Genomic DNA, 18815 nt, shown 5'->3' with positions numbered 1-18815 from the left:
TACCAATGGTTCCCTCCCTTCCGGCCTCCGCGTCCGTTCCCGCAAAAGCCGCTTATCTCCACGCATCCAGCTCTGTCGCCTCGACCTCCCAGTTCGCACTTCCCTGCACGCCATGTGCCTCGCAGGGCAGGGCTCTCGGGCTTCCTCGAGAAGGGTCGGGTAGAGAGCAGCGGATAGGGGAGTGCAGTGTACTTTGTACAGAGTATCCGTACTCTGTACACCGAGGGCATTTGGGAGTGGAGGAAGGGCGATGGGTCGTTGCTGCTAAATTATTCATACACCGAAAAGCCAGCTGGGAGTCGCTACATTGCTTGGCAAAAGCTGGGGTTGCAATAGGTATCAGCTTTTGGTCCTTGCTAGAGTTTCGGGTAGCGACTTGAGCCCGTCGCTTAGCTCCATTTCTTTTCTTGTTCTTCTTCTTCACTGGGTTTGGGGGCGGAGAGTCTCCGACAACAACATGCCCAAGGTCCAGGGTGTGGTTGTTTACACGTATTGTTGCTGGGTTCATCAACTGAACCCGACAGAGAGAGGGAAATTCGGACGAGACTTCGGGACCGAAAATCATGGGGTATGCATGTCCCCACGTACCGACCTAAGAAGTGGCGATGAAGAAACGAAACCATGTCCGGCCTCCCTACGGATACAGCTGGCCGTTTCTTCTCCCCCTTCTCACCTTCCGAGACTGCGTACTACTGCCGTTAGGTATAGGTAATCAGCCGCCGGCAGCGCAAGCAGAAACCACTGGCAGTTTGATAGGCGACGTGCCTCGCGTCGAGACGCACAAAACCTCGTACCCTCTGTAAACTTGTACCTGTAGCTTACTTCCAGGGGACTCCCCCTTCCTTCGAAGTAGGTACGGATACGTACACATGTATCCGTACTGTAGCAAATAGTTAGGGAGGGAGGTAGGCACCAAGATTCTTCCCCATGTCCATCGGATGAGGGCCTGCCTTCCACTTGCAAGTTACCTGGGTACAGGCCGCGCTGGGCCCCGCTCTCACTCGGGCCATCCAGTCACGACTTACATTCGCGTGGGTTCCGTTCCTCGCTCTCGTCGGTTGTTTTTTTTCCACGACGCTTTCAAGTCCCAGCCCCCGGGGCCTGCACACCAACCGGGTGGCACCCACGGCGTCTTCCACTACATACGATGTAGGGCACCACGTTGCATACGGATGGCTCCTCAATTCCACGTTGATCTCATCTCGGCCAGGGCTGCGTGTATGCGGGCGTCTCCCGCTGCATTTGGGAGGATGACACGCCCTTGACGCAGCATCACCTTGTCCACGGTCCAATGCACGAGTCCTTCCGCGGGTCCGTTCGGCCAACGAGGGATTTGGGATCGTGGCAGTCTGCAGAGAAACAAGCGACGAGGTCGTCATCCTCGTCATCCTCGTCATCCTCGTCATCCTCGTCATCATCCCAGCGACCTGACGGTGACCGCCAGCAACAACAGCCGCCGTGCGCCGCGTGCGTGCGCCGCCGCCGCCGCCGCTCATCGCCCGCCTATTCCTCCTCACCCGGACGGCCCGTTCCAAGCCTCATTTGACAAAGAAGCAACTTTCCGTCCCGGCTCTGGGGATATTGAACCATATCGGATTCCATCTAATTTCGATGCCTAAAAAGAGGGCTGGTCGCGTTGCAACCCCCCGCGACCCTCAGGCCAATCATCGCCAAATGCCCTCGACGTCCATCGAGGAGGGCCTTGGGCTCTCTCATTTCGGGGGCACTGTAACCTCCTCCATAAACCCCTACGACTTGGAACCCTGTCCTATTTCCATCGCGGCTGTGCCCAACCGGGGAGGGGGCGTGCGAAGGTGGGGGCTATCTACAAGGCACAGTGCTTGACTTGTGCAGAGTGTTCGTACGACGAATACAGAGACATGCGTCCCCTTCCACCCTGGCGTTAGTACGTACTTTGCCTGGCCAATATTTCCCTCACCTCGCTTTGCTCTTTGCTCGTCGCTGACCTCCTCACCGCAATGTGGACGGACCAGCGTCAACCAAGTGTCCGCCATGAGGGTTGGGTCCGAATACCTTGCTTTTGTCTTGGTCACGCCGCCTGTGCCTCCCTATCTCTCTCTATCTCTGCCCGGGCCCTCTGGCCCCGGGCATGCTGGTCGACTCTGGCGAACCCCCCTGATAGTCCATATGCAGGAGGCAGTCGTCGCCTCAACCGAACCTGGATTTTCTGCGGCGACGATCACTGTCCGTTGCTCCCAGACAGCCCCGAGCCCGGGTTCCAGGTACCAAGTTCCAGGTCCAAAGCCTGGCCCAGGTCCGAGTTCGTTGTAACGGCGGGCGGGTCTTCAATTGCCCGCTGGGACTAGGCTGAAGGGGTTTGGGTTGGATCCTTTGCATCCTCCCCCCAGATGAGGAGATGCAAGTCGCCATCCCGTTTTGGCCGCCGCCTGTTCCGTCTGCTGGCTACGTACTCTGTCTTTCAACCCTTCACCAAGGGCATCGCCAAGCTCAAAACGGACAGTACACTGAAGGTTCGGGGTTTCACCTTGACCTTGTCGAACCAGCTTTCATCGACTCTGCTTCTGCTTTCGACAGCAGAACTTGTATGTCACGGAGCAATATAGGTTGTAGGAAAGAGCCTTAAGCCTCCTCGTCGGCATCCAACCCCCGTGTCGGGTCTTCGCTCCGCCGCTCAGTACGGCGTTGATCCGACGCCAGCCGACCCGTCATTTTGGTAAACTATCTTTCGACTCCACGGCTCCTCGACGTTCCACCGCAGGTACTTACAACGAGCGAACCCTCTATTGCCGTTGCTTCTACGCCTTTGCCTGCCGGTACTCTCTTGCGCGATTCGTAGTTTGAGACTTACTTAGGTTCGGTTCAAGTCATGAAAGGTCTCGCTCACAAGGTCCGGCGAAAACGTCAAAGCTCCGTCCGGCCCAACTCGATCCGGCACCGGCGCGGCGAGGCGAACCCACTCCAACAATACCAAGAAACCCCCCAATATCCCGTGGTGTCATCGACCGCCTTGGACCATGGCAAGCGATGTGGCCTTCTGCGCGTCCGCTGCCCGCTGCCGGGTACTAGCAAATGCCTTCGCTCACACGTGGACGATTAATTACTCCCGCCGGTCTCCTGGTACGACAGCCCCACGATCCGTGGGACCCCATCTCTGGGAACTGGGGGGGGCCTGGTGCCTCCGCCCGATACCCTGACAAAAGTCGGATAAAGCACGTCTCACTCTTCAAAACTCCGCTCAACTGATGTTGACATCACTGGGAGCCCCCCGGCTTACAGCTTACTTGGCGCTGGCGCTTATGCACCAGCATGTCCCCCCGAGCCCCCCTTGGACGGAGAGCTACTCCGAGAGCTAGGGCCTCTTCCAATGTATTCCCTGGAAACGCCGCCACCGCCCGTCGCCCCCCTCCCAGCACATATTTGCCATCCGATGTCGAACCCTCCACAACCCGTGTGTCCATCTGGCGGCTTGACAAAAGATCCAACGACATCGGATGTAGAGCGAGATTAGTGCGAATTCCTCTCTTCCCATCTCCTCACTTGACACCCCTCACGGAGTACCGCAGCCATCGGAAATGCCACGCCGCATAATCGGGGTCTCCACGTCAAATCTCGTAATCCTTCCCAGCAATGCTTATTGTTCCCTCCCTCTTGCCAAATTGAGGGCCCTGCTTTCCCGCGGCCGCTTCGACATGGGCCCGGCGTAGTGGCGGCCGCCAAACAACCCAATCACCCCCCTCCCCTTCCCCCTAAAAGCCCCGTCGTTTTAGATAGTCGCCGTTCCATCAACGGCGTTCACTTTTGGGGGAGGGGAGAGAGGTTTGTATTTGTTGGCATTCCGGGCTGCCAGCTGCGGGCAATTCAATCTCGAGATTGCAGATTGCCAGGGGCCATCTGAAAAGAGACGATGTGGGACTTCATCTCACTTGCAAGGCGTTCACATGCGGACAAAGAAGCCAACCATCAGGGGATCGGGTCTCTCTCTCTCTCTCCTTCTCTTGGATGACGTGTATTGTAACCTGATTGCCTAAGGGAACAGGGTAAGTTCATTGTAGCAGCACTATCTCAATGGTAAAGTAAGCGCCGTTTGTAGATGATACGCGTCTCTTTTCGACGCTAACGAAAGGGTATATTTCAAGAATGGCGACATTGAAGAGGACCGGCTAGGGGTGGTTGGACGTGTTCATATCGTTGTCGTGGTTTCCCCCCTTCCAAAGGAGGAAAACAACCCAATTGCCCGTCCCATGCTGGAGAAAAGAAGAACATCCCCTTAAAAACCCAAGCAAAACAAGAGGCAAAAAAAGAACGCCCCCCACCCCCCCCCCCCCCCCCGAAAACCATTGGTTCCAAACCAAACACACGAAGAAGATGGAAACAAGAGAAAAAGAAAGAAAACGTTCCTTGCAAGTTGTGCCGAGTCTCTCGGGCAACTCTACCTAATGTGACTTCGCCGGGCACATCGCTCTTTTTTGTTTTGGTGGCCGCTTTCTCTGTCTCCCCTTTCCTCCCTCTTTCGTTCCCAGCGGTAAAACCAAGAAAGCATGTAAGAAAATGAAAATAAAAATACGACATCCTCCCTAAGCATGTACAGATCGAATAGTAAGGCGGGACGAAAGGGCCAGGGGGGGTGGTGCCCCAGTAATATGTGGGCTGTAAAAGGGACTTTGGTTTGGCGATGGTGATTCGTCGCCTGTGTTGGTGGGTTCGTTGGTTCGGTGGGCCCTCTCCCCCTCTCCGGAGTGTATGTGTGCGCATGCTCTAGAGTTCAACAGAGCCGAATGTTGTCGTGCTCCCCGCCCGACGGACAAAACGTCTATGTGTTCCGACGTTGCTGCTGCTGTTGTTGCTTGCACTTGTCGTGGAGGAGATGGCCGTTCCTCGCCGTCGTCCTTGTAAATTCGGCCCCGCAGTTGGGACACGTCGCCTTGGCGGCCTGGCCTGACTTTTCCCTCTGGTGCCTCAGCAGGTTGCTGAAAGTCGAGAACTGTCGCCCGTTGCAGCCGTGCTCCCAGCACTGGGGCTTGGGTCGGCTCTGCACTACCCTGACGTGGCCTCCTTGGTCCGGGGTTCCGGGGCCGCCGCTCATCGAGGGCGGTACGCCGTACATCATGCTCGGGTCTTGTCCAACGGGCATCGGCGGTCGGCTTCTGCTTTGGTGTCCTTTGTCAGTTTCAGGTCTTCCAACCACCTGCCCCTCCCAATCTCGCGGCTGACGCACCCATAATGTGTTGGTTGTTGGAATTGGCTATAATCCATGCCACCCATGTTGTAAGCTGCGGCCATCGGGGGGTGTCCGCTTTGGTAGCCGTGGTCCGATAGAGGCGGGCTGTAGGACGGCAGGTATGACGATGAACCCATCGTTGTGGTCGGTTCTGCAAGCAGGGAGATGGGTGCCGGTGCTGTCGTGTAGACAGGGACGCCCATCGTTGACGATACGTCGGGAAGGCTAAGCGGTGGCGAGTGGACATATGGGTTGCTCCCTGCCCTCCTGACGCGCTGGGATGCTTTCGAGTCCCGGCGTGCCATATCTCTCTGCTTCTTGAGTTCTCGCTGCTCAGGCGTCAGAGCTCCCCGCGGCGGGCTTGCTGTTACTGATCTGGATCCGCTGGGAGGTGTGAGACTGGCGTCTGGTGCGTGCCCGAGTGACGAGAGGTTGTGGCCGAGAAGAGCTCCGCTTGACTCGCTGTTGTCAAGGCCTTAAGGTCGCTTGCGTCAGAAGACCCAGGAGTTTATAGGAATGGGGGACAAAGAAGTTATTTACCAGGCCAGGTGAAGGATGATCGGCTTCCCATAGTAAACGTAGGGTCAAATGGCATAGCGATAGTACTGAGAGAGAGGTAAATGTTAGACTGCATTTATAGATGAGAGTGGAACGATGCTAGGAGCGCACCTCATGCTTGCTCCAAGTCTAAGTGGCGGAGAGGATTGATAGGATAAGTAGTCCTGGACCGAATCCACTGTGACGAGAGGGGTTGAATCCGAAGTCTGATGTAGCTCGTGTTCGTTCCACTCTGCGTTCAATATCTCAGGCGGTAAGAGGGGGAAGGGCGCGTATCCTTGTGAGTTGGAGGTCGAGAGAAAGGTTGCCGAGTTGGGTGGGTTGGGACTGATATAGCCCGAGGAGTGGAGAGCCTCAGACCTGGCCAAGGGGCTGGACTCTAACGGTAGCGTTCTGGGGGAATCGGCTAGCTGGATGTTGGCGAACTGAGCAGCAGTAGCTGATACGCGGCTTCCTGCTCTGGATCTGGGCGGAAGTGAGTAAGAGTCCTCGCAACCGTACTCTGGAAAACTGGAAGCCATTGATGATAAAGAAGGACGACGAGAAAGAAAGTCTGGGTGGCACATACGGGCGAGCTTGCTGGAGGTCGAATGTCGAGATGTGTTGTTGCAAGTGTGTCTATATGTCCAAGCGTCGTCCACGAGTTGATGTGATGTATCAAGCCAGTGACGATGTTTGACAACCAGAGGCGGAGTTGGACTTATAACGAGACCGGTATGATCAGGCAACGATTTTGAGGTCCGGGGAAGGAAGGATTGCTTGCTTGTCGAGTGGATGCTTTCGCTTCAACAAGATCACAGATGCTAAACTTGGATATCACCAGAAGGTTAAAGATCTCAGCCTCATAGTTCCAGGCGGGCACTGTCTTATAAATGGCAAGTGGGCAGTGAAAAAGATGGTATGGTGGAGTTAGCAGCCCAGATCCCGACCTCTTGACGTACCCTTTCATTGCATAAGAAGAGGGAAAGGGCAGGAGGCGAGCAGGTTCAAAGACACAAGCTACACTACATAGAGGTAAGTCCAGACGGGTGGGCAGGGGTCTAGGGAAGAAGAGAAGATGGGATTGAATGGCCGGGGATGGGACGAGCGCCCATTGTGTGAGAGGAGGGGCGTGGCTTAACGGGCAAGGGGGGTGGAAAAGGGGGTGCGAGTGCGAGGGAGAGGCGTGAGACTACTTAGAGGCCCGGGGGGGTGTCAATGGGGGTGAGCGCGGGCGAGAATGCAGTGCAGGGGAAAGAGCAGTCAGTGTTGTAGTGTAAGCGTGTGAGAGTGACATGGAAGAATGAAGACCTGGGGGAGTGAGGTTTACGGTTGCTCGAGAAGAAGGGGGGCATATGATGGGCACAGTCGACAACTGAAGAAATACATGGGGCTGTGGCGGCGGGGACGGGGAAGGGATCGATAGGCTCCAGCATTTCCTCCAAAAGCATTGGCAGCCGTAATGGAGACGCCCCGGTCGGTACCCTCAGCGTCCATGTCTGGGATGGCTGCAGGGCCATGGCTAGTTCGCACTAAAGTGTTATTGTAAGGCAGGGCAGGGCAGAGGGGGGAAGGCGTGGAATTGCCAGAGAGAGGACGGATGACATCGCTCGAGCCCTGGCTGGCTGCTCGAACGAGACGAGCCCCTCGACTCTGAGCCTGTCTGATGTCGTGAACAGGGACGGATGTTGGTGGCCTAGAGCCACCTGAGCCCAGGCCAGCTGGTCTGTGATCAGAGGAGGGGCGGATAGCTTTATTGACATTGTGCTCTGTTCCCCGTCAAGGCAGAAGTTTCGATATGGGGCCGAAAACCAGCAGACAACGATTCGAGGTGAAGACGAGCGAAGAGTGAGTGAATGAGGACATTGTAGCAAGCGTGCAGATAGAAGGAACCTTGAGAGGCGAAACACCGTAACTCTGGGATGCTGGACCTGGCCTGGGTGGGCTGGACAAGAGGGTGGGCGTGGTTGTCTGGTGTGCTATCCCGTGCGTGCCTATGCCCCCTTCGGATGGTCCAAGTTGCAGCTTCAGCACCCAGGTGTTAGCCAATATTCGGACGACATGGACATTGAGCCCTAGGAAATGGCAGTGCTGGGCCGGGAGCCAGTACGTCGGGACAGCGGCTTTGCGTAATAAACCTAGCCCGGCACTGGCCAGGGCAGAAACAAAAACAATGCAGGTGACAGGTTGGTTGGTCAGACGGGCTGCGACGGTGCGCTGGAGAGCAGCAAATGGTTGATTGTTCTTTCTTCTTCCGTTCGTCTGTTCCCTTGGCAGCGTGACGGCAATGCCAGGAAGCCGGGGAGCACCGGCACCGGAATTCCGACTGAAGAGTAAACGTCTAGAAAGCGCTGCCCGTCGGGACAAGAAACCCGCGGTACGAACTAGCAGCTTCTGAAAACGGCAACTCGGTCAGTATTTAAAACCGCGAGGCTCTCTCAAAAGAGGGAGCGCAACATGCAGAAGCCAGTTCATCTCGCCCGTTCATTGCAGCACAGTAAAGATGCCTGGATAGGCAAGGTGAAGAACAGAACACTGAATGGGGTTATGAGAGTAGAGGGATCGAACGGTCTAGGGGCTGGTCGTCTCCATCGAAATGTGGTTGGCGTACAGAAGAGAAATTGCCTACCAAGATCCAGAACGCACGCGCGAAACGGATGGGAAAGGACGCACGGGTATCCGTATGGACACAGGCCAGACTGGCAGGCAAACAACAGGTGCGGCAAAATAATGAGTTAAAGGTAGCATGGGAACCCGCCAAAGATTGGGAGGAAGGATCGGGATCCTTGTCGTTGCCTGTCCTGCTCGTGGCCCCTGAGACCAAAATCGAGACGGGGAAAAAAAGAAGAAAAAAAAGAACAAGGGAAATGGAGCTGCCGTTCGGCGTCAGAGGTCGGAGTGGGTATGGACGGTATGCTGTCGGGAAGGAGCAGGGTACGTACCCGAAAGGCTCGAAGGCCTTGTTCCTTTTCTGAACTAGCTTTTTCCATCGTGTACCTGTACTAACGCAGGAAAGCGTAAGGAACGGACGGGTACGGCACAGTAAGGCAGAAGAACAAGGGCTTCGTACCTCTAAACATCCACCACCTCGACGGCCGAGAACGGGGATGCGACAGGAAAGAAAACCACGACGGCGATGGCTACTTTGCTCCCCTATGCAATTTCTGTATCGATACGGGCTCCGTTCTTACATGGATGGACTGGCCGCTTTGAGGATGGCCATGTCCATGTGGGATTTGACCAGTGATTCGATCCGAGCCCGTATATCCACTGTCTTACTTCGTCGTCGAGATGAAAGACAAGCAATCCTGGTCGAGGCAACAAGAGCGTGGTCCCCCGTTTCTCGTCGTCAGACCCGTCCCCACCCTGCCACATGTCGGTTCTGTCCTGTTTGCAAGCTCCGAGTCCGTATCCGGGGGAGACACGGGTGTGTGAGTACGGACACAGGCGAGCACCAACGCTCCGGATGTAAGATGCACGTACGATACGCATGGATTACCAAGGCACAACCATGTTCATAGTACGTATCCATCCGCCCTTGGGTTCGTTCACCTTCTGGCCCGAACGCCGGACGGCGCCGCAGCGGCAAACGAGACGTACCTTGGCTCAATTTAGAAGGTTAGACGAGCCGTGGGAGAGGTCTGCGCCAGGGTAGCCGCAGTGTGTGCGCTACGTGCGCTAGGCGTTTTGCTGTCCAATGTCCAAGTCCCAAGTCCAAGTGGTGGTGTGGTGTCTTGGATGTCGAGTCCTCGACAATGTGATGGCGGGCGTTTTTGCCCCCCCTTCATCCTCTCTGTTCCGCCCTGGTCTGTTTGGCTTTCTGGCGGTTTTCCATCACTTGCTTGTTTCTTCTTTTCTCGACGACTACTTTCTTTTCGCCAAAGCCTAGCTGCACCTGGCCCATCTTGGTAATTTCAAAGTCATTTCGACGTCTCTTAGGCGGCAATAAACGCCCTTGCTTCTGGTGCTGCCGCCAGAAGGCCCTGTCTGACTGCGTAGTTTTCGCGTGTGGAACGGCCAGGTAGCGCCGGTCAGCAGAAACCCGAAACTGCCATACCTTTTTCCCTTTTGCCTTTTTGCCCGCCATACCGTAAATACGCACGCCAACGAAATGGAAATATTCTCAATTGCAAAGGCGATGAGAGTAATCCATGCGCCCTGGCTCATTCAGCAGATCTCACAGGTGATTAATTGGTCAGGAACACAATGTAAAAATTGTTTCCTTTTCTTAGTCTCCTTTCTTTCTGTCCTTCTCTCTTTCGGATCGACACAATCATGTTTCCGGGGGCATGTTAGGACAGCTCCATACCATTCGAGTTCAACTGTGAGCCAATCTCTCGGCCTCTGGCGTTCCTAGCCCTTTCAGTTGCTTAATTGACTGATGGTTGACATGCATATTGGATGCTACCTGGATATCTATATCCACGCCTGTGGGGACCGACCACGTCGCAAGCTGGACCATGCTGAGGCTGTCTGTTGTCTGCTTAGGTATCTACCATGGTATTCCTACCCAAGTTACTTATGGAGGTGCACGTAGAGATCGAGTGTATCGTCGGGCTACGTACCGTTCCCAAAGTCGGGTTGGAATTGCCTGCCGCTGCTCCATTGCTGCTCTCGGGGAAAACACACGGACAGGACCTATGACTTTCTGCAAACTTCGAGGAAACCAAGAGTGCTTCGTTGGCTGGCCACTGCCATCGACCTGCCTTCCTCGGCCCCGAAAACTTGCCGCTCATGCTGGTGTTGTTGGGCTACATAGACTGACCGACTGACAAACGACAGACAAGGGAGGGATCTTAGGCAGTCGTCAAATCTAAAGTAAAACGCAAGGTTCCTGCTAAACTCAGGAGCCTAGACGGCCCCCAGTTAATGTCCCAAAGCGCAACCTCCCCACTCGCATCTCAAATCTCAAAATCCCATATCCAGAACCTGCTAATTACGTTGTCTTCACCGCATCGCGACCGACTCCGCTGCACAGCCATCGCGACAGGGCCTTAAATCGCATCGCCGTCATTCTCGAACCTCTCGTTCCATTGCCTCCAGGCAGCCTCTTTTTATGCCCTGCTTGGCCGCGCTTCATCCTCCTGCACCTCGTCAAGTCAGTCGGTTCAGCTGACCGGTCAGCCTGACCCGTCTCGTCCTTCTGCCGCTGACGTCCGTCCGTTTCGCATTTGCGGAATCAACTTGGGGGGTGTGCCGTCCTTCTAATCGTCCCCTCAATTCGTTTCGGCCACATCCCGATCCACTAGCAGCTGCACATGACGCCGTCGCCCGCACCTTGACGCCCTTTAGGGCTGGGAGTCAGACACCAAGCCCAAGGCGCGCCGCATCTTTGCCGCGCTACCGATGCTGGCTCCAAAGTCCAAACACTCCCAATCCAACCAAGCAAGAGCTCGGGACTCCATGGCTTGCGCGGATAGAGTCTGCCCCGGTGACCTGGTCGCTCTTGTTGCGGGCGTCCTGAGAGCATTATCCGTACGGTGCCGCAATAATCTGCCCGAGAAGGTGCTTTTTTCTTCTTCTTTTTTTTTTTTTAAACCGCTCAGCAGCCAACAAATGTCACCCCCTTCATTGACGCCATGCCGTCATCTCGAAACTGGGAAGGAGGGAGGTATGAGGATCAGCAGAGCGGCTTGCATCTCATTTCCCACTCAATAATGCGTCGAATGAGCCGTCGGTAGTCGGTTGCAATTCACTCTTATTCGCCTAGTTGTCGCCCAAGTTCAACCGAAATCCAGTTGGGTTGTCAGCAGACAGACAACGCATCCGAGTAATAGAGTACATAAACACAGAGTACATACTCGCGTCAACCCCCCCCCCCCCCCAAAAAAAAAAACCTCCCATCAACCACACATTGCATGACATGGCTTGTTCTTCGATGACTCTCATTCACAGATAATCTTGGAAACACTCGGTTCTACCACCACCAACCACCATTACAGCGGCCACGAGCTGTCTTGTTACAACGCTGCTTGCCTGCGTCTTAATTCTACGCCTCGGAGCTCGTTCAACTGTCGCCATTGGCGCCGTCGCACCTGGAGGTAGCCCACGCTGTTTCTTGCGGTTTCAAATCTCATCGGTGGCCTCGCTCGAGCTACAAGCAACGCCTCCCACTTCTGCTGCATGGCCTCTGTTGTGGCCGAATTACATCTGACCTCCGGCAGCACCACAATACACGAGCTAGCGTCCCAAAGGTGTTGCAAGTTCTAAATTGGACGGATAACCTAGCGCAAGTCAGCCAAGCTGTATCTTAATTCAATGCTGACTTGAGACGTAAAGTGTGGCCGCCGCTCCTGTGGCTCTTGGAACAGGGTCCCCGGCGGCCCGCGCTCGTTGACTCGGGCCAAAACACTAAGATGCTCACATCATCGGACTGCTCACAACCAGAAGAGACACAACTCCGAGCGGGGGTGCTCCGACTAATATTTTGGATGGGGGCCCTTTGAACCCAAGCACCGGCGTCCGAAGATGCACAGCGCAACACTCAATGTAACCAGGAATTTCCCTGTCCAAACCGCAGCAGGCCCGTCCGATTTCCCGGTATGGAGATGCAATTTATCCGATGTGACGACTGCAAACATTGGGGGGGGGGGCACCCGAACCATCAGATAAACGAACAAACCAATGACTCTGCTTGTTCGCTAGCAATACTCTTGTCCGGATGGATTCACTGGATACGAGAGGAGCAGTTACGATGTCTTTAGTTCACTCATGTCGCGCGAAGGCCCTAGATGGTCGCGCTTATCCTCAGCTGCTACCGCAGTGGCCGTCTCCGATTACGTGAGATGCAGCGGGATGGGTCTCGGATGAATGCTCGTCAATTGTCTGGTTAGATTTACGAGTTTCCTAAGTGGGAATGCCTCCGGGATTCATGGACGACCCCTCGTATCTATGACGCAGTCTCGGATCGACAAGAGTCTCCAGTGAGGGGTTATCCAACAACTTCACGAAGTCCACGCTCGCGTCAGCGCGGAGCGAGCGTATGTGCTGTTTTGTGCTTACCTAGACAACGTTGCCCGGAGAGCGCCTTTGCCTGAAATGTTGACAGGGACGAGAGAGTCTTGCTAATTACGACAATGCTGATGCGAGGTTTGGCAGCTATGATGCATGCCTTGATGTGAGAGCCCTCGAGCTGGCATGGATTGCCCTACATCGTGGATGAGATGATGGGAAAACCGAAAACATGAGGGATACGACAGTGACGGCGAACCGATGATTCCCTCAAGCTCACAGCGGTATGTCTAGATGCTCATGTTCCCCGGCGGCATCCTTGTATCTTTTCTGAAACCCAACAGAAATGGCTGGCTGCCACATTGATGACTGCCCATGGAAACGGAGATCGAATTGGGTCGCCTGGACTTGGGCTTTGTACAAGGACGGGGAAGCAGGCTCGCTCTGTCAACCTCTTAGATGTGTCATGTAGTGGCGCCAAAGGGCCTTTGCCGAGCAAACCAACTCTGAAGACCCTTTGCTCCTCATCTTGGGCAGTAGCAAAAAGACGCGCGTACAGCTGCGGTCGACCGACCGAATCTTCAGCTGTTCCACGGCACTTGGCGGCTGACACCCAACACCGAGCGCCCTTTTCAACCCAGAGCCCACGGAACACCGCTGGTCTCACAAGTCACCACCAGTCGATGACAAAACGTCGCCAAAGGACCCTCCGAGTTTCCATTTTGTTGGTTCTACAGCATGCATGCTACCCTCACGAGGGTGCTGGGTAACTCCACATGCCTGCTTCGGTACGCAACTCCCGCCCGGCTCATCAGCGGCACCTCGCGACTGCTTCAGGGCGGCAGCACCCGGTCGTCCTAGCCAGCTTAACGGGCGTTCGTCATCGGATATGTCAGCAGATTAGAAATGGCACACACGGCACCACCGTGTAAGAAAACCCCGCCGTTTTCCTCAAGTACAACGCCGACAAAACCATCGCAGCTTCACAGACCTCGCAGGCACTATGCACCCGCCGAGACCACCGCTGTACCCCCCCCCCCCCCCCCCCCCCCCCCATCTTGCCTTGTAGGGCGAGAGGCAATTTAGGGCTGGCTTGGGCGATGCGTCCGGGTCACACCAGACGGCAGACTGCTGCATGTGGGGGTGGGAGAAGGGAGAGGGATTGAGTTGGACTGCCTCTCTGCCCCCCTCCCCTCTCCGTGTGTTGCACATGCACACGCACACGCACCCAGAAAATAGCCTGTTGTGTTTGCGTGTTCGCGCACGGATGAGTTATGCCAGAGAACGGCGCAGTCTTCGATTCCACAACATCATCTCCACGCACGCTTGTGAATCGTTGCAAGTTCCAGGTTGCTTCTAACAGACCTTCAAGAACGGGCATCGTCTTCGTCCTGGGCAATTTCCACCTCAAACAAGCCTCTCGGGATACCGTCCACGAGCACGCGCACGAGCACAAGCACAAGCAGCCACAGATAACGTCATGACCGGCTGCCGCAGGCCGTCTACTATTCAGCACCTCTATCTCTCTCTGTGTGTCTCCGCCTCCCCTTCGCTTTCCCTTCTCAATCAGCTGCGCGGTGGCTGAATCAGGCGGGTCTCTGGTGCATGGCTTGCTGTACGCCCTCGGCGCAGCCCCTAGACTTACACCCATGCAGACGAACCCACCTGTTTGTATCCGTACCGACCCATCCATCCACCCATCAGGCAGCACACTTAGAATCCTTCCGCTGCCACCCTTCCGATTCCTCCCAGCCCTACGAGGGACTGACCGTCCGCCCTCCGTCTGCGACTTGGAATGCCCCCAGAGTCTGACATGCAGCATCATTTTCCAAAACAGTGTGATGGCCGCCCGTCCATTTCTTGAACGAAACAGTCACGTATTTTAGTCTTACCCGCTCCCCTTTTCAGTCGACTGGGCGAGCTGAAGCAATGTACCCAAGTCGATGTCTTGAGCGAGGGTCGTCATCTGCACGCTCGACATGGCCAATCACTGTTGCGTCAAGTTGCCCCCCTACCCTACGGACACGGATGGTAGGCGTTGAACACAGCGGCTGCGCCGCCCACGGACAGACGAAAGCCCATCAACCCACCCGCCTGCTGCGATCTGTCGCCCCCCATCCGCTCCCCTGCTCTCCGATTATGGAGACTCTTGGGCGGCTTACTGTCATACCAATTCATAATACCGCTTTAGCTCGCATTCCTTGAGTTTGGCCTGCGGGGACCTAATGGAAGAACCCGAACGTGCCAATCGCACTTCCTCGTCAACCCCGCACAACAAATCACAAACTGTTGCGATTTCAGTCTCGGGGATATACGGCCGAGGAATGTAACGGCGCGATCCACCCCGCCGCCTTCAGTTCAAGTTTGCGTACACATGGATGATTTGGCTCATCGGGAGGATTCAACGTTTTGCCCCAAGCGCCTTGCGATGTATCACCCAGAGCTACCACAGACACGCCACGCCCCCCCTCCCCTTTGATGTATGGAGAGATTGACCAACAGGGCGCCGAGGGCCGTTGAAATGGCGCATGTAGCCCGTCGTGCTGCAGCAGAATCTTTCCGGCTCATGCCTCTGGAGGGAGCATCTGGTCATCTCCGCGATCTGTCTCCCGCTGTTTAGTCACCGACCCCAACCATGAAGGAAGGAATCAAGCTGGAACAGACAACAGCTCCGGCTTCTGTAGATTCAGCTCAAGTCCAAGTACGGACTTAGCCACTCTGGAAAGCCGTCTTGTGCCAGTGAACGAGGGCACCAGGAAGCATCACATGCGTTGCGATGGCCGAGACAACCGAACATAGTCCACGCGTGTCATCGGATGTGCGGGCAACGCAACTCGAATCGTTTCGCCAGGCTCTCCAGAATTACAAGCTGCCGAGCGTGGCGGTCGGACTTGCGATATCAGCCCCGTAGTCGTGGCTGGTCCGGCTCAGACACCGATGCGGCTTGGAGCAACTTACCTCCATGCGTGTTTCCGCAGCACGAGCTGACTTACAGACGGCCATCCGGGGAATGAGAAGGGGGTCCGCACGGCTTCCAAGTCAGATAGACTCATGTATAGCGGCGGACGACGTCTGACGACTGGCATGTCTCAACTCTGAAGGGGCGGCGCCTGAAAAACTAGCGGCGAAGATCGCATCTTGAAGTTTTGTATTGGTGGTCCGATACAAAGCAACGTGTTCTTGTCACTGGGAATAAGCAGAAGCTGGGCGGATCCAGATTGAGGCATAAGACGAGCGAGTCAAGGCCAAACATGGACATCGCGTCTCTGACGGATATATGGCGTGCGCCACGATACATGTCAGCCTTGTGTATTCCTGTCTCCCTTTCTCACCTCAGCCCGGTCCAACCTGGCCAACCTCATCATCGTTCGTCCCTTGGGTTCGCGGACGTGGCTTGAGCGGCATGCGAGCGATCCTTCAAACCGTGGCTGGGGCAACAGCGGTGCGGTGACGGGGTGTGACCGCACAGGGAGGCAGATCCTACGGGCCTAGCGGGCCAACCATCGTACGTCGTCCGAACATTGGGGAGGGAGGGGATGACGGATTCTAGGCTCCAGAATTATTCTTTAGTTTCTATTTCGGAAAGAGACGTGATTTTTCACGTACTCTTCCTCTAACATCCGGTTTCCCTCGGTGACCGGCCGAAGCGTCCATCAATGGATGGTGGGGAGGCGGTTTGGACATGGCGAAAAGGGGGCCTTGGCCTTAGGAAGTGTTCGAACGGTTTGATAGAGGTGGGGGAGCCACTTTGTTGCCACCCCGGCGGAAGCTCCCTGTCAGGCAGATTTGGGTCCGGCCTGGCGGCCTACCTAACTTTCTCGGTGTATATCAGAGAGGGTAAGAGTGGTAAGTAGGCTTCCACCGAGAAGGGAAACTAAGGATTCGTGACGGTTGGATGGAACAGCATCTCGGTTGAGGGGTTGCCAGCAGCATAAAAGAAGCCGAATTCGTGGCCAGGGCTCCCAGCGAACAGACAACTCTCTTACACCAATAGGCCACGACAATGACCCTCCCTCGGAACCTCGACAACGTACTTGTATCAAGAGATGTTTTGGCCCATGCTGGTCCACGCTCGGGAAATCTCGTTCAAGAGGCCTTGCCAACCGCGTTCCTCGATGCTGCTTTCGAGGCCCTCCGCAACACGGTTCGACAGTCACGGCGGAGTTTCTGCGTCTCCCGATCCAGTTTGCAGAGAGGCAGCTTCTGGCACTGCCCAGCATAACGTTCGTCTGCTCTTTAACACATGCCTTCCTTTAATCTCATATTGGTTTACGGACAATGGAGTCAGAACATTACGCATCGCCATCCGAGCAAAAAAGGGAAAGCAGCCAGTCATTCAATCCATCTCGACGTCGAGCCTCCGGCCAGAACTCGGCACGACATGACCTTCCCTATGTTACTCGTCCCGGCGGCTATACAAACCCAGTTGCCTCCACACCACCATCCTGAGATGACAAGAAGGATGACAAGTAAGGCCGTAAGAGAGGATTCGTCACCTCCAACACTTTCCGTCCTTTCCCAACTACATCCAGTTCAGACCCCATCCCATCCCATCCCATCCCTCCCGGTCTCGGTCCCGCCCCCCTTCTTCTTCTTCAACAAAGACAAGGATGGACATCCTCCCGCCTGAATCCTCTCCCACGTCTTGGGTCTGTGAAAAATTTCTCTTTGCTATTGCGCTTGCCCTGTCGTGTTCTTCCTCCCCCCTCTTCCTGCCGCAGCAGGAGGCAAGCCCCCCGCCCCTATCCCTTCTCAGCTAGGACTGGTTGAAACCGTGCTGGTCTGTGTGGCCGTATATCCGTCCCGGGCTACGGAGCTTTGCTCGGGCGTTGCTATCTCATCGCCGGGACGTCTCTGAACGAGGACAAGCTGTAAGTGACGGAAAGAGCAACATCAGATGTGCTTGCGGGGTAAGAATGGACACACGCTGCGAACGGAGGACGCGGCCTAGCCGAGTTCCTAGGATAAACGAGTTATCCTATTGGAACTTGTACTCTTCCCTCCCATGGGGGTCTGATCTCCTCTGTCTGCCCCTCGACTCGCCGCGGAGGCAGTTGACACTACGGCACGTCTTCCACGGCTGGCCAAGTTCGCAGGAACCCACTGTAGGCTGTAACCATACAAGCCCTACGGGAGGATGAGGTACAGGATGGGCAAAGAGGAAGTGGGCGGAGCAAAGGGGGCGTGGTAGCATCAGGGTAAGTTCCGCTGGGACTCCCACCCCCTCCCTCCCCCCTCCTCTAGAGTAGGCCACTCAGAACCCCCCCCCTCTCTGGACTCGAACACACACCCTTTCCAGGTAATCACAGCCCCAAGAGACCCTTGGAGATGGAATGACCTATGGCGGAGGCGAAAGGGCGTCGGGGGAACAGTGGCGGGTTTCTTCTTGCCGCCGCCAGCGACGTTTAGTTACTCTAACCATACGGCCATATGTCTAGACTTCTTTCACTGTTGGTCGCGTCTTGAATGTACACATACAGAACGATGTACACACACACACACACACACACACACACACACACACACCACACGCAAGGAGAGGCTTGCCTGAAAGCCCCATCGACTTCTCTCGCAGACGAGGAAACGGCCAAGCGTTCAAGTCCTACACATCCCCGCCCACGTCCCAACTTTGTCCATCCATCCCCATCCCCATCACCCTGTGTTTGTCTTCTGATTCTCTCATCCGCCCCCCATGAACCAAGCTCATTTCCTCCACCATCAGGGATGAAGCCCAGTATAGACGGAGAAACAGCAGGGGGGGGGGGGGGGGGGGGGGGGGGTCCAAGAGGGACACGTTCCGTGTTGTATCATGGACCCTAACTATTCCGGCCTAGCCAGGAAGCTTCCATCTCCTGCTTACCTTTCCAGCATTAATATACTGTACCCTTCATCCCATGGGTAGGTCCTAGGACCGCGTTATGCCGGCGTCGCATAGGGAGCGCGGGAAGATCGCCAGCCTCTCCCCTCCGGCTACCATCGATGCGTCTGTATAGGTCATCCCACGAGCATCCCCTCTATGGACAGGAGGGAGAAGCACTGCCCTTTGATACGTTCAAGGATAGAATGACAAGCATACCTCATTCCGAATAACGCGCACATTGAACAGACTATACAGAGAGAGACCATT

At 55.6% G+C, this 18815-nt stretch overlaps 2 protein-coding genes across 2 annotated transcripts; one reads left to right on the top strand and one right to left on the bottom strand.

Moving 5' to 3' along the window:
• Nucleotides 1–938: 938 nt before the first annotated feature.
• On the top strand, nucleotides 939–1845 carry CDEST_03270 (uncharacterized protein; the record flags this gene model as incomplete). Its single annotated transcript, XM_062919429.1, has 2 exons — nucleotides 939–1149; nucleotides 1454–1845. 2 exons carry the CDS (start codon nucleotides 939–941, stop codon nucleotides 1843–1845), a joined length of 603 nt encoding a protein of 200 aa, XP_062775480.1.
• A 2947-nt stretch (nucleotides 1846–4792) lies between these two features.
• Nucleotides 4793–5874, bottom strand: CDEST_03269 (uncharacterized protein; the record flags this gene model as incomplete). The annotated part of the gene is made up of 4 exons (XM_062919428.1): nucleotides 4793–5126; nucleotides 5198–5675; nucleotides 5741–5805; nucleotides 5870–5874. The coding sequence occupies 4 exons, from the start codon at nucleotides 5872–5874 to the stop codon at nucleotides 4793–4795; spliced, it is 882 nt and encodes a 293-aa protein (XP_062775479.1).
• Between the last annotated feature and the right edge of the window lie 12941 nt (nucleotides 5875–18815).

Source organism: Colletotrichum destructivum, chromosome 2, assembly GCF_034447905.1.
Source record: "Colletotrichum destructivum chromosome 2, complete sequence".
NCBI lineage: Eukaryota > Fungi > Ascomycota > Sordariomycetes > Glomerellales > Glomerellaceae > Colletotrichum > Colletotrichum destructivum.
This window is presented reverse-complemented; position numbering and strand designations above follow the sequence as displayed.